The sequence below is a fragment of the Bos indicus genome, chromosome 13 (genome assembly GCF_029378745.1).
Source record: "Bos indicus isolate NIAB-ARS_2022 breed Sahiwal x Tharparkar chromosome 13, NIAB-ARS_B.indTharparkar_mat_pri_1.0, whole genome shotgun sequence".
NCBI lineage: Eukaryota > Metazoa > Chordata > Mammalia > Artiodactyla > Bovidae > Bos > Bos indicus.
The window spans coordinates 28,899,706-28,915,495 of NC_091772.1; the positions used below are offsets into that span (position 1 = coordinate 28,899,706).

General features: G+C 44.3%; 1 protein-coding gene across 4 annotated transcripts in view; it reads right to left on the reverse strand.

The window, feature by feature from the left end:
- FRMD4A (FERM domain containing 4A) overlaps positions 1-15,790 on the reverse strand; it is a 750,010-nt gene that overhangs the window by 515,759 nt on the left and 218,461 nt on the right. The window contains exon 1 of one of the 4 annotated variants that reach the window (XM_070802097.1): positions 2,102-2,295. The exons of the other annotated variants lie outside the window; for them this stretch is intronic. Coding sequence (XP_070658198.1) covers positions 2,102-2,134 — 33 coding nt within the window. The 5' untranslated portion in view covers positions 2,135-2,295. Of the gene's footprint in view, positions 1-2,101; positions 2,296-15,790 lie in introns of those variants that run through there. 4 annotated transcript variants of the gene reach the window in all.

Genomic DNA, 15,790 nt, shown 5'->3' on the forward strand with positions numbered 1-15,790 from the left:
AAAGTTTAAGAACAGCAACCCACTGCCACTGATCTACATCTTTGGATAGATTTTTACAATTCACAGGGTAATTTCAACAACATGGGACAGAGCAATTAAGGAACCAAAGCTGAGACCCATCAAAGGGATCTCCTTTTGCCTCCTGCACAGTCAGGTCTTGTCCCCTGAGTCAGGATGATACTGGAAGGTACCAAATTCAATGTGATTTGAATCTTCAATATGGATATATTGATTTCCAGCATCAGAAAGAGAGTTAAAAAGAATTCACAGAAGCAGTTTAATTCACACACACACAAATCTCACGAAAGCTAAAAATTAGTGGGTCTGAATGAGTCCACTTGCTATGTAGAGACTATGTTTGAACTCTAGCGGGACCACCCCCTACTCCATAGTTTCACTGGGTGATATAATGGTTAAGGAAAAAGCTCTGATGTGAATTAAACTGATAAACATAATATATGAGTAGTCTGACCCACTGACATTCATATCTCCCCCTGCAAGAGCATGCCATTCTAATTGGCCCGGAGTGTGATTTATGCCTCCGCCACTGTGCTTAGGTCTTGACTCATTTGCATTGGGAACTCCCGTCCAAGTCTAAGAGAGTTGTACTCGCGTTAAGGTTATGAGCACAGATTCATTGCTCTGATGGAAGCCTGACTGTGCACAAGAGAGAGTGCCAGTGGCAGCAATTTCGGAAGCTCGGCATACAGATTTCCATGCCGTTCCCTAAAGCATTCACACCGCACTCTGTCAATAAAGAGACACAGGAATCCACTGCCATTTGCCACTCTCTTTGCAGTGGTACACAACATAGGAAGAGATATCTGCTGTTTCCGCAGCACCTTGAATTGAGGTATGCTGCCTGCAACCATAACGATGCCAGCTACATGCTCCAAGAGAGCAAATGGGTCACAGAAGAGGTCTTGCAGGAGATCAGTCAGCCAGTCAGCCCAGGGGCTGAGATTAGAACCTTTGGTAACAAATTCACTTGGGGCAGTCCGTCTAATGAATGACTGTCACACAACTGGGACTGAGAGAGGAAGATGGGGAATTCTCCGCGAGGATGGAAGCTGTCATGCGTAAGACTCTAGTTCTAATATTCTCTTAAAACACTGTGGTCATGCTCATTAACAAGCAAGGGGAAAAATAACTCCATGACAAAAGAGTCTATTTGTCTTGGAATCACTAAATAGAGGATCAAAGAGGTGAAAATCAAATCAAAGCCATAGTCTTTTGACTTTAACTCTTCTGGGTGGTTATGGAGATAATTTCCCCACGATTTTTTTTTTAGAAAAGGTAGTATTTCTAGCACAAGGTAGAACTTTTGGTGCACCCAGTTCGAGTTACATGTGGATATAGCAGATATCAAATATACTCCTCATCTGAGCTTTTAATGCCCCATCTTCACGGCATCCCTTTTTCAAGCAAAAAAGCAAACTCTAACCCGGAGAGCAAGTTCCCAGAGCCTCCGGGAGAGGGTGAGCTGTTTCTTACAAGCGCCTCTAAATGTTAGAGGACTGAGTTCTAGACATCAGGCTAGTCCAGTGCACTGGACTCTTTTCCGCGGGTCTGCCAGTTCCCTGAGAACACGCTGGCTTCCAGAATGCATTAACCTACTTTCCATTGAGGATTCCCTGGCCCTCTCGCTCTAGAGAAGAGCAAGAGGCAAGAGCATATTTTGAGTGAGAGCTGGGCATGCTCTCCTTTCAAACATGTTACTCTTTCTGCTTAACAGCAGTGCAGAAATTGGTACTTCCTGCAACGAGCAGCTCTGAGGGCTGCACAGCCTCCGAAGAAGAGTGATTGGAAATCCTGCTAAAATATGGCTGTCTAATCACCCAAGAGGAGAACTCATTCACTAAGATTCCCATTGTCCGCACTGACAGATGGTTCTCTCCACCCCCTGCTTTCCCCTTCCCAGGATCGCACTGCCTTTGAGGCGAGCCTATTCTTTGAGAGATCCAGTTGCATCCGCCAGCCTAGTTCTGAAACAAGACAAAAGCTCCCGGAGCCTCCCATTTACAGAAGCCTGAGGACACCTCAGCCGCCTTTCCTGTACCTTTGAGCGGAATCAAAAGAAACGGAGATCCACTCCCCTTACCTTAGTCCTCATCGGAGACAGGAGCCCTTCCATTTTGGCAGAATCCTCATGCCAGTTTCCCTCTCCTCCAAGTTACTCTGTCTGCGCGCTGTCTTCAAGCATCCCACAAGAAAAGAGCCATGCCGGGAGTCGCCGGGCACTCCCCTCTTCCCGGAGGCGCCTTGCCACCCTGTCTAACTTGAATCTCCGGTGCCTGAAAAGCGCTGTTCCTGAAGAAGCCTGCTCCTCTCCTCGCCCTCTTCCCTCGCTCTTTCTCTCTCTCCCGCGCTCTCTCTCCCCTCCCTCCCTCTCCTCCCTCTCTCTTTCCATAATCTGCCTACAGCTCTCTGTGTACCAGGCTCACTTGACAAATGATCCCTGTCTTAGGTACCACATTTGAGCCAAGAAAAGTGATCTGCACCAAAGCACAGGGACAGCTCACCCAGGACAGGAGGCGAGGTGGCTTAGCTGTTCCCCGGGGCATCCCCCTGCTTCCCAGGATCCACTGGCAGATGCTCTCTGTAGAGCTGACAGCCCAAGGCACTGCAGAGCTATTCATTCATTCATTCATTCCTCTTTTAAGGAATGGACCCAACAGCGGGGCATCTAGTTGCCACCATTACTCAGCTGGTTTTCTGGCTGGTGTGCAGAAAGCCAAAAAAGAAATCTCATCACTTGGATATTTCTAGGTTACCATTTTTTTTTAGCTCAGTGTTGACATAACATCTGGATAGTTAACTGGGTTTTCTTGCTGTTTGGCCAGATGTGTATGAATGTACAGGCAGAGCCTCTTCCCAGGAAGTTTCAAAAGCAGATTTATGGACTCAGTTCCTGAAGGGCTAAGCATGAAATATTAAGTGTGAGTGCTGCCCAGGACTCCACATAAACAAGGATTGAGTGTTTCATTCAGCCTTGTTGGTTGGTCCCTTGTAAAAAGTAGACAGTGAAAAAATATTGCCAAGACCTGGGTCAGAGCATAATGAAACTGAAAAAGATGAGGTTTTCGGGAACTTTTTATGTTTGAGAAATTCTCTATGCGGAAATAATTTGAAATCTCTGCACCGTATGTGTGACATGCACATACTACATGTGAACTCATCAATGAAATTTAAAGCTAACGCTCCCTGTCCCTGGATAGAACTTGCTGCTTTTATGCCTGACTCTCGATTCATCTCCAGGATAGGGGTGACCCGCATGCTGACCCCCAAATGGTATCAGAAGTTGATCCTCTTATCCAGCCTCTTCTTCCATTTGTGTTCCTAATCCTTCATTTGTGTTCTTCGTCCTTCATGAACCCGTGCTTTCTCTTCCAGTTCACACACTCACATTCTAAAGATTCCCAGGGTCTACACCATCACCCTCTGATTCCTCTCCTGTCTCAGTCCTTTACTCTTCACCTTTCTCTACTACATGACACGTGCACATTGTAACCTCATTCTAATTCAACCAATTATATCCGTCATTTGGCTTGAGTCTTAGCATCCAGAAAAATCCTCAATAACCCCAACTCTGCCTTGATCTTTGGCATTTTGGGGGGTCTCTGGACCTTGTTCTTTTAGTTGCTGGCTTAAACATGACGTTTTTGTATTCAGCATACTAATATTCAGGGGTTATTTAATCTTTTATGTATTCAGTCATCTATCTGACAAAGTTGTAATGTACCTACTATCAGTGGGGACCTATTCCAGTTTCAGGTGATACAGTGCGAAATGGGGTGGAGAAAGCCCCTGCCAGCTCATTTTTTATATCAACCTCTGCGTGTGTTCTTGTGTTTCTCTGTAGGATTGTCACCCCTCCCACGAGGTTCCCCTTCTGCTATGGCTCCACTCATCTTCTAGTGGGATACCCGTTAGTCACTTTCTGGGGCAACTAAAAACCAATTTGTTCCACAAGAATTCCATTCCTCCACCTGCATCTTTAATTATATTCCCATCTCCCAAATCCTTCTTTTATCTCCTCAAGGGCTTATTCAGGGGAGGGAGAAAATCACTCTTGGTTTTTTTAAAGACAGCAGTGCTCATCCACCCCACTTCCTAGTGCTGGACATTGAAACAGGCTTGCTATTCCGCTCATTCTGACACATCACCCATTCCACCCAGCTTTCATTCTCTTTGACTTCTCAACAACCTGGACAAGGTACAACCATCTTGTGCCTTTTATTTTCCACAATTCTTTTCTGAAGCTTTCTGTTTGGTCTTGTTCCTTCCTACACCTGGAACCCGACTCACCAGGATTACCAATTCCAATCACTTTTCTCAAACTTTTTTTTTGCCCTTTTTTGATTTTGCCACAACGAATCACTTCCTGCTTCTTCTCTCTCTCTTTGACCTTAAATCTCCCAGAGGGTTAAAGTGGTACAACAGAGTGGGACTATGTCAAGGTTTTTAAAAAAATAGACTGATTATATGTTTGAGGCTAGTTGGTTTCTGACAAACCCAAAGCATAGTTTTTGGAACCATGACAGCCTTCCTGAGCCAGAGGAGGAAGCTTGACGAAGGAATTTTGAATCTCCCGTGTCATCACACCACATAATGAAAGTGCAACTTTTCTGGTTGCTCATACTCCATAACTCTAGCCCCTGGAGTCTGGGCTTGCTCACCATGTTCACAGTGGTCTGAGAGGTCCCTGACTAACCCAAACCTTTAAACATTTATAGGACCTGGACCAAACTAGGATCTTGAGGTGATGCTGATGGTGATGGTAAAGATGAAGATGGTGATGGCTGTTAAACACTTAACTTGTACTAGATGCTGGACTAAGTGATTTTCATCATTAGCTCACATCACCCTCTCAACTACCCTATGAGGGAGGCAATGTGCTTATTGCTATTTTGTGGATGGTTTGGTTAAGTACTTTGCTCACACAATGGACCTCCATTTAGCTCAGTGAGGCCACAGTTAGTGAGAACACTAGTTCCTTCCCATCTCCTCCGGCAACAGGAGACATATAAAGAGTTAACGGTCTATTTTTTATTAGTTACAGACCGCAAATTAAGCATTTGAAACTGCATTATTTTAGGCTATTGTGTTAACTTTAGTACCTCATTCACTTATTCGTTGATGATACCAATCAATATTCATTGGCCATCCACGTCAAGTCAGTTACCGTGTAAGATACTTATCAAGCACAAGTCTGGTGTTTATTAAAGATAATGAGTTATTTGTGAAAAGGAACATACCAGTCAATTTACTGTCTATATCTAAGTCCTTTAAATACTGACCATTCCATCTCTTATATCTAAATTCATTAGATTTCTTTGGGGGATGGGAATGGGCAGATGGTGGTGGTGGTAGGGTTTTAGGAAATATTCTAACCTGGGCAATAGACATGCAATGTCAGTTGACAATAATTACCAGCTCATTAGACCTCCTGACATTCTTAAGGATGATTAACGTTGCCAAAATATGCAAAAGTGGGAACACTCATTCACATCTCTTCCCCCAGATTTCCTTAGATTGAGGCATTCTCCATGTACTATTTCATGTTCCAGAAGAGTTCCTACTGCTTCAAAAAGGGCGGGAGCTACAATCTGGGATTAACTCAGCCTTGGAAGAACAAGTCAATGGATATCAAATATACAGAAACTTGTAAAATATCAATTAAGTTTGCATCACAGGGAAAGAGAGTCTTGGCTCAAGGAATTTCCACTGCATGGTAGGGGCTTCTGACCTTGGAGGAAACATTCCTGCACTAAGGAATCTCTCAGCAAATGCATTTGTCCCTTGGGCCATCCATCTTCTCTATTTTGACATTAAAAAAAGAAGAAAGAACTTCATAATAAACCTCTCTAGGCCAGAAGCACTTGGAAATGTCACAAAGGCCCTCAGACAGGTATCTGTCAGAGGCTCAGGTTTCCCATCTCTCGCTTTAAGATGCTGACCCTTGCTTCCCCACCCTCTCCATCTTCAAGGTTAATTTCTATGGTCCCTTGTGGTCTCTGGGGACCACAGCCAGTTGCACATTTAGGGTTCATTATCTGAGGATGGTATTGAAAGGGGAACACTGACTGAAACCGCTGGCTCTGGCCAGGCAAGCACTAGCACTAGCCCCTTGCATGAGTTATCTTAGCAACAGGAGGTCCTGGTAAGGAACGTGGAACTAAGAGGCTACCACCAACTGGAAGAATCCGGAAAAGGTCAAAAGGAGAGAGGTGACACTAGCCCATATGTCTGACCAATCTCCCAGAATCCTTCTCGCTGGAATCCATCCTGACTGAATGATGTGCATGTACCACCAGTAAGGACCCTGAGTCAGAATGATTGGGCAAAGACAACCTGGAAACTAACTGCATCACCATAAAACCTGAGACTGCAAGCTACATGGCAGAGCTGGGTTCCCTTACCCTCCTGCTCTCCACCTGGGTGCCCCTTCCCAACAAAGTCTCTTGCTTTATTGGCACATGTGTCTCCCTAAACAACTTTCAGGTGTTAGACAAGAGCCCACTCTAGGGTCCTGGAGGGGTTCTCCTTTCCACAATGGTATTGTCTTGCTTCATAAATAGTTTTTTATTTATTAAGGTAAGAAGACTGTGACCTGACAACCATCAGGGTTTTCCCTCCATGACCCATTACTCCTTACTTCTTGTTGGGAAACTTCATCATTAAGACTGAGGCTTTCAGGTGATGTGAGATGGTTGGATGGCATCACCAACTTGATGAACATGAGTTTGAGCAAGCTCCGGGAGTAGGTGATGGACAGGGAAGGCTGGCGTGCTGCAGTCCATGGGGTCACAAAGAGTCGGACACAACTGAGCGACTGAACTGTATGGGTTCCAGCTATCTTGGGCAACACTCTGAGTGTCACTTTAGCTCATGCCATACTTTCCCCTCCCATTTCACTTTCCCCTGCCCCTGCCCTTGATCTTGGGCCACGCGTATTTACTTTGCTTTATAATCCCAGGGGTGGGGGAGCCTGGTGGGCTGACGTATATGGGGTTGCACAGAGTCGGACACGACTGAAGTGACTTAGCAGCATAGTGTAACTATCACAGCATATCACAGAGAAAATTTCCACTTACTCCATGCTGAACCAAAGAATTCAATGACAATTGTGAATTAATATCCATATGCTTGAATTTATGTTTGTATCTGGTAAGAGGAAGCATTCTCTAAGTTATCACAATACAAAAATTATATACCAATTGACATTCTTTCCAAGTGCTTTCACCTGCATTTCCTTTTTAGAACCTCACAATAATCCTGTGTGGTGTGGCAAGCATTAATTTCCATGTTGCCAAGTTGGAGAGGGGAGTAGGAAGAAACTAACATTTATCAGCTATTGACTTTGTTCTAGCTTTGGGGTGAGTAGTCATGAGTACCATCTTGTTTCTTCTTCAATGGTGCGTTATTATCCCCATTTAACAGATGAGAGAACAGAGACTGAGAGAACTAAGTATCATGGTACATTGCATCATTTAGCCTCAACCCTTCATGCATTTGGTTATCTATGCCATCTTCCACCTAGACTTTACTATACTCTCTCACTTCCTCTGGGTGTGGCTATACTCTGGGTGTGGCTATATAGCTGGTTTGAGCCAGTGGGATGTTAGCAAATGTGTTACAAATAGATGGCTGACAATGTCCATCAGAAGGGCATATCTCAGGTAGTCCCCTGGTCCCAGGCAGTGTGTCTGTTATGCAGCCAATGGATACAGTGACTTATCCAAGATCACAGTTCTGAAAACAGTATAACCAGTACAACAGTACAGACACACATCTTCCAAGCCCAAATTTCATGTTTTCCTACTCCAGATAGTTCTGAAAGCAAGTCATGCAGAGTTTGATGGAAATGATGGTCATTCACATATTTTCCACACCTCTGGATCAATATCTGAGTTTCAAGACACACACTAACACTTTTATGTTACCAAGTATCAAGCACAAGACTGGCAACATTTCATTCTCAATGCTTTTTTCCCTCCACTATTTTCATTCTAAAATTGAGGAAGCCTAGGGGTAAGTGGGTGTTAGGTTTTCAGCCTTGGTTGATCAGTCATCTTGTCTTTATGATCTTTCAGATACTCTGTCCCATTTTTGAAAGAACTGGTGATTGCCAAAAGTTATCAGCAATCAGTGCCACAGTTAGTTGGAATCTAGCCCTGGGAGACATCTTACTTCAGCAGTTCTTGACTTTCTGAAAAAGTGCCACACAGTGGGAAAAAAGAAACTGCTTTTGTTCGTCCTCTTGCAAGCTTTGAGTGGAAATGGGTCTCTAGCTATTCCTGTGTTGTACAAAAAAGGATAAAGAACAAAGTGACATGACTTTGCAAGGCATTTAAAAAGAGGTGTTTATATTTCTCTCTTTTCTAAGGGTTTTTGGTTTAAGTGCTTTTGTCAAGAGGGAAGAAACCAACAGCTGCTGTGGCCTCAGACCATTACTCTGGTATTTGCTTAGAAGACCTTTGGGAACACAGATAAGGAGAAAACTAAAACAGGGTATCTGGGCCCAAGACACTGAGGAAGCTGCTGGCACTTTCCTTCCTTTGAACCCTGAGGAAGAAGGAGAGGCAGCTGAATGTTCTTTTAACCCTCTCCACCCTCTTCCCTGCAAAGAAGGCATCTGTTCACATTTTTAAAGACCTCCTGTTTCTTTTGGGGTCCTTATTTCAAAGCTCCAAAATAAGGCATTGTGCTGAAGAATATTACGTAAGAGAAACACCTTTTCTTGATCCTTCTCTCAAAATGTTCAGGAAGGTCAGGCTGTAGACAAATCACTTTCAGAAATCAAACCCTGGGCACAGATGGGACAAAAATGATAATGATATGCAGAGAGGATGGGACAAAAATGACAATGATACGCAGAGAGGGGAATCCTAGCAGTTTCCAGCTCGGAGACTTCTTTGAACCCTCCAGCTGTGTAAATAGAACAAGAACCTTTTTTTCCAATGTGCCCATCCTGCACTCTGAGGGTGTGAAAGAGAGCCCCCGTCTTCTATCCTAAAAGCACCTCATTAATGACTGAGCTTATTGAAGCTGGGCCCCAGGACGCTGCAGAATTCTTTCAAATTACATGTATGTGTTAAGAAATGTCTTAGTCTCTTCAGGCTGCTGTAATAGAAACACCATAGACAGGGTTGTATGTTAACAACAGAAATTTACTTCTTACAGTTCTGGAGGCTGGGGAGGCCGAGATCAAGATGTCAGCAGACTCATTGTCTGGTGAGAGCTCACTTCCTAGTTCATAGACTGCTGTTGTTTTCTGCGTCCTCACAGGGAGGAAGGGACAAGGCAGTTCTCTGGGGTCTCTTTTCTAAGGGCACTCATCCCATTCAAGGGCTCCACCCTCACAACCTAATCATTTCCCAGAGGCCTCACTTCCAAATAACATCACATCACATTGGGGATTAGGTTTCAACATTTGAATTCCGAGAGCGGGGGCACAAACCTTTTGTCTATAGGAAGAACCTACAGTATGTTAGGCCCAGCCAGAGGCTCTGCTCTGAGGATACTAAGCTAATGAAGACTAGTTATGGCTCTTGAAGAATTCCAAGGATTGGAGATGAAAATGCCTTCAAAGACCTGAATGATACTGGAGAGAACTAGCATAGGGGGTTGGACAGTTAAAGTGGAACCGAAGGTGGGGAAGGACTGATTCACCTCACACCGTGGATGAAGACTTCATAGGGAGGGCTGTTCTTGTGGCTTCAAGACTGTTATGTGGGCACTGTATGAGACTTACTGTTGTCAAGTTGGGGGAATGAGTGTGGAGAAGGGTCAGACTAAAGAGACGACGTCAGACAGAGAGGTTAACACATGAAAATGAAAGACAGGGACTTCCCTGGTGGTCCAGTGGTTATGAATCCACCTTGCAATGCAGGAGACACAGGTTCAATCCCTGGATAGGGAACTAAGATCTCACATGTCACAAAGCAAGTGCTGAGCTTGCACACTGAAGTTGAGAGTCTGTGTGATGCAACAAAAGATTCCACTTGAAGCAATGGAAATCCTGTGTGCCACAACTAAGGCCTGACACAGCCAGATAAAATAAAAAATAAACATTAAAAAAAAAAGAAACACAGAGGCAGAAAATAACACCATGCTTGAAGACAAAGGTAAGAACACCAAGGTGTGCGAAGTGCTGACAAGTGATCTCCAGGTTATATGATCTCAGATGTGATTTTTCCAAATTTAAAACTTCATTTACACCTCACATTGTTTGAGAAAAATCTGTACACCACACACAAATGAAATAATAGGATAGTTCACTTTATACCGTCAGTGTTTTCTTGAAAGTTCCATATTAATTTATTTAACATTCTGCAGGAAATTCTTGTATATTATGAATTCTGATTCTTTAAAGTTGTTTGACATGAAAAGTTGAAGTGTGCGTACCTGCGCAGTACTCAATGGTCTCTTTAATTACCAGCAGTGAGATTACCTAATAATGGAATTATGCTGAGAACGTGACCTTTCAAACAATAAAATATGCCTCAATGTGCATTATTTTCATAGCTCTGAGGAATTTTTCAAATCAACTTAAGTTTCATTGGTCAGTTTTGGCCTGAGGCACAAAGGAAAATAATTGCTTAATTCGATTTCTTACCATGTCAAACTCATGGAATTAATGATAGATATTGATAGGCATCTTTTATCCCCAAACCTGGAAACATGCTCTGGTTCACAAACTATATCTGAACCTTGAGATCTAAGTATGTGTCTTAAAAGCAAGACTAGTGACTTTCTTTCATAAACAGAAAAAGAGGTACCAGTGCCTGAGGTCACAAAGTCATTGGCATTTTAATTAGACATGAGGAATATTTCTGCCTCAGTTCTGATAATATGTGATTTTTCTGATTCAGAACCTCAGCCTGAACCCAAGAAACCAAACTCTGAATGTAAAGCATATTGACTTTAAACATAATGGTAATTAATCACAAGAATCAAGAGAAATTATGAGATATGGAACAGCTATAGAGGGGGACAAAAGAAGGAATTATTTTGAACTTTGCTATGATCATGGAATGACCACCTGGCCAAGGTCTGGGAAAGCGACCGGACCTTTTAAAACCAGATCATCGAAGCTCTTATACCTGAACTCATTTTCTCTATCTAACTTGTTAAATAATCTTCGTTATGTACCCCACTTCTCTTAGACAACTTTCTATTCTATTCAACGGGAAATGGGGAAATTGCTAGTTCTCAAATGTCCCCAAATCTTCCTGAACAAATGGTATTTCTTTCCAATTTAAGTGAATTCATTCACTCAACAAAGATTAAAATTCCCTGTGCAAGGCACCATGCCCATCTCCCGAGGGGCATCCTGACTGTTTGCAGAAGCACATGCCCAGGCTGGGCAAGACATAACTTCTTTTTCACCTCTCTATGAAACAAATCTCCTGAAGCTGTGTTTCAAAGGAGCACAGATGTATGGTACATAGGCTGTGGTTCAGAAATGAAAGGAGAGAAGTTTGAGTAATAAAGTATTTTTTTTTTTAAGGAAATTCTGGATCTTCAGGCAAGGACTGCACAGGACGCAACTCTGTGGGCAAAATGGTGCATAAACAAACATGACCACGAAAGTAGTTTAGGGTGTCTCCCTTTCATGTCTGAATATGTTTAGACAGTTACACAACCAGAGAGCTTGGAATGAAAGAAAACAATGCCCAGGAGAAAGGAATGCTTTGAATCTGGGTCGCTGGGCCTTGATTTTGCTTACTTTTTCTCTGAGAAACCAACCCAAGACCATTGCACATCTTGATTATCCTTTGCCAGAATCTGTGTCTGGACAAGTTTTTCCCAGGAATATACCTCAGAAGTCACCTTCATCCCATTTTTCCTATTACATATATAATATGGAGAAGCCCAAAGCCACTGTGGGGTCTAACCTTGCACATCTGTTTCAAGAAGCCCAGACACACCAATTGCCTAAGGTTCTTGCTTCCTGGGAAACCTTAGAAGTAGGATTCAGAGACGGATTCTTTACATTAAAAAAAAAAAAAAATTTATTCCAAGATGTACTGTAGGTCAGAGCATGGCAGCAGAGGCAGACTCCAAAGCCCTGGTAAGTCTTGCCATCTTCTGATCCTCTTGTGAACTTAGGCTAAGTCCACAAAACCAGAGAACTAGATTGCTAAGACCTCAAAGACATACTATAGTAGGAAAAACAAAATAGACACAATGCATAAAAAGGCAATGTACCCCATGGGTGTGAAGCTATGTGAAAGTCGCTCAGTTGTGTCCGACTATTTGCAACCCCGTGGACTATACAGTCCATGGAATCCTCCAGGCTGGAATACTGGAGTGGGTAGCCTTTCCCATCTCCAGGGGATCTTCCCAACCCAGGGATCGAAACCAGGTCTCCTGCATTACAGGCAGAGTCTTTACCAGCTGAGCCACCAGGGAAGCCTGAGTAAAGCTGTAGGGACACCAGTTAGCACTGGAGGTGGGGCTGATTGTAGCATCCTTGCACTGAGGTTATAGTGCCTATCGGTGATGCTTTCAACAGAAGAGGTCATGGTGGTGGTAAAGTAGGAAACAGAATTGAACCTAGGTATGACTGGCAGCAGGGCTTCCTAGGTGGCTCAGCGGTAAAGAATCTGCCTGCAATGCAGGAGCTGAAGGAGCTGGGGGATGGATCCCTGGGTCAGGAAGATTACCCTGGAAGAGGGCATGGCAACCCACTCCAGTATCCTTGCCTGGAGTATCCCATGGACAGAGGAGCCTGGAAGGCTACAGTACACAGGGTCACAAAGAGTTGGACACAGCTGAAGCAATTTAGCACAGCACCGCAGGAGTGGCAGCAGCGTCAGGGGTTGGTAGCCAAGGTGGAGTACCTCCAGCAGCCACAGGGGAGCAGTGGCAGTGGTAGCAGCTTCAGGGATGGGCACTTCAGTCGTTCGAGAAGGACATCATGGTAGCAGAGACAGAGAAGGCTCATACCAGCCAAAACCACTGGGAAGGGTAATCCAGACTAATCATGGAAGGTATGGGGCTGAGTTGGGCTGGAGCCAGCAGAAGCAGCAGTGGTCAGGCTCTGTAAAGAGTAGGACAGACTCATAACAGCAGTGGGGCAGAGATAGGCTGCAAGGATATCCAAAAAGTCCACCCTAAAGGAAATCAGTCCTGAATATTCATTGGAAGAACTGATGCTGAAGATGAAGCTCCAATGCTTTGGCCACCTGGTGCGAATAACTGACTCACTGGAAAAGACCCTGATGCTGGGAAAGATTGAAGGCAGGAGGAGAAGTGGACGACAGAGGAGGAGATGATTGGATGGCATCACCGACTCAATAGACATGAGTCTGAAGCAAGCTCTGGGAGTTGGTGATGGACAGGGAAGCCTGGCGAGCTGCAGTCTATGGGGTCACAAAGAGTCGGACATGACTGAGTGACTGAACTGAACTGAACAGGCTTAGCAATGCTCTGAATTAAAAAATAAAAATAAAAAAGGGACTTCCTTGGTAGTCCAGTGGTTAAGGATGCGCCTGCCAATGCAGGGGACATAGGTTCGAGCCCTGGTCTGGGAAGATCCCATGTGACACAGGGCAACTAAACCCATCTGCCGCGACTACTGAAGCCCAAGCAGCTCAAGGCTGTTCTCCACAACAAGAGAAGCCACTGCAATGAGAAGCCCGTGCATCACAACTGGAGCGTCGGTCCCACTCCCTGCAACTAGAGAAAGCCCATGAGCACCGACAAAGACCCAGCACAGCCATAAATAAATAAATACATAACAGCAGGCAAACGTGCAGCCAGAACAGAGTCATCCTGGGTCAAACATAAAGATAGGAGCAGGTCCAGATGATGAGTTGCACAGAGTTCATGGTCAATGGAGAAATAGAGTGGGGAAGGGTGCAAGCTGGGACCCAGGTAGTTCAAAGGGAACATGATGATCTGCGGACCCTGCTGCTCTCATATTCAATGTCACCCACATGTAACCCACAGGTCTAGACTGTGCATCTTCTCCCTTAGTTATATTTAGACTCTCCTGAGAGAGGAGAGTCATTCAGCCTCAGAGGCTACAGAGGCTTACTGAGCTTCAGATTTCTAACCAGGAGATGCACCAGGACAGACTGGTCTTTGACTGCTGAAGGTGGTGCTGGGCACAGTGTACCCTTTAAGAACATTTATAATAAGAAACACTTATAGTCTGGAAATGGAGAAGGAAATGGCAACCCACTCCAGTGTTCTTGCCTGGAGAATCCCAGGGATGGGCGAGCCTGGTGGGCTGCCGTCTGTGGGGTCACACAGAGTCAGACACAACTGAAGCGACTTAGCAGCAGCAGCAGCAGCAGCAGCAGCATAGTCTGGAAATATAGTGATGCTATTTCTCAAAGGCATAGTAAGCCTAACTCCATGATATAAAAGCATTATTATATTAGAGCTGAATTTTATATCAACTAGCCTATCCACTTATTTCAACAGGTAGGTAAAAACTGAGTGCCAGGGAACTCAGTGAATTTCCTAATGTATACAAAGTCCTCCGCCCTCCTAATTTGATATTCTTTCTCCTTCAAATCTTCTATTATATATCCTTTGCCAATAAATGTATTTTATTTAGATCAGTCTTACAAACACTGATGAATTGACTCAGAAACTCTCCCAGGACATTTGCTTTGACCTGTATCCAAAGCATTTCTCCATCCAGTGTACAGAGGGAAACAGACAGCCAGTTATGGTGGGAAGAAGTGAGAGAGGACAAGTGTCTGTCAAAAAAAAAAAGGGTATCCAGTGAGAACTTGCTGAATAATGCATCTTGGGATGTCAGACTTGGAGGATTTGGTTTTTATTTGAATTCATAATTTGCTAGGAGAAAGGAAAGTGATATAAAGAAAGATAGCACAAAGAGAGATGGAACTAAAAGAAATAGATGGTTCACATTACCATAGGACACTGGCCAGAAAATAAAAGCTGGGTAGCATTCTGCCCCAGTAATTAGACAGAATTACAGAATTACAGGATTATGGGCTTCCCTAGTAGCACAGATGGAGAAGGAAATGGCAACCCACTCCAGTGTTCTTGCCTGGAGAATCCCAGGGATGGGGGAGCCTGGTGGGCTGCCGTCTATGGGGTCTCATAGAGTTGGACACGACTGAAGTGACTTAGCAGTAGCACAGATGGTAAAGCATCTGCCTGCAAGGCAGGAGACCTGGGTTCAATTCCTGGGTTGGGAAGATCCCCTGGAGAAGGAAATGTCAACCCACTCCAGTATTCTTGCCTGGAGAATCCCATGGACAGAGAAGCCTGGCAGGCTATAGTCCATGGGGTCACAAAGAGTCGGACACGACTAAATGACTAAAACACACACAGGGTGCCCAGAAGGTAGTATCTAACAGTGGCCAATCTCTGCTACTCCCTGAAGAGCGAGGATAAGATGCTCAGTTAATCTCTGCTGTCAGGCTTCATCCTTCCCACTTCCCCATGAGGAAGGTGAGGGGTGGACTTTCCAGCAGCCTTCACAATGCAAGTTCCCCATCTCTAACACCCTAGAGGGAAGATCTCTTCATCTACTTGTGGTCCCCTCAAATTTAATACATCCAAACTCAGCTCTAACATTCTTTCTCCCAGATGAGCTCCCTCCCCTGGACCTCCAAATGCTGCTGCTGATGGTAATAATTCTTCTGATCAACCTTATACTCTCCTTTGCCTTCTGCCTCTCCATCTATGTCCAGGTTCCACGACCTAATGCCTGGGCTGTCTCAGTGGTATCCTGCTTGATTTCACCACTGTTTCTTAAATTGTACAATTGGGTACACAGCATTCTCTACTAAAA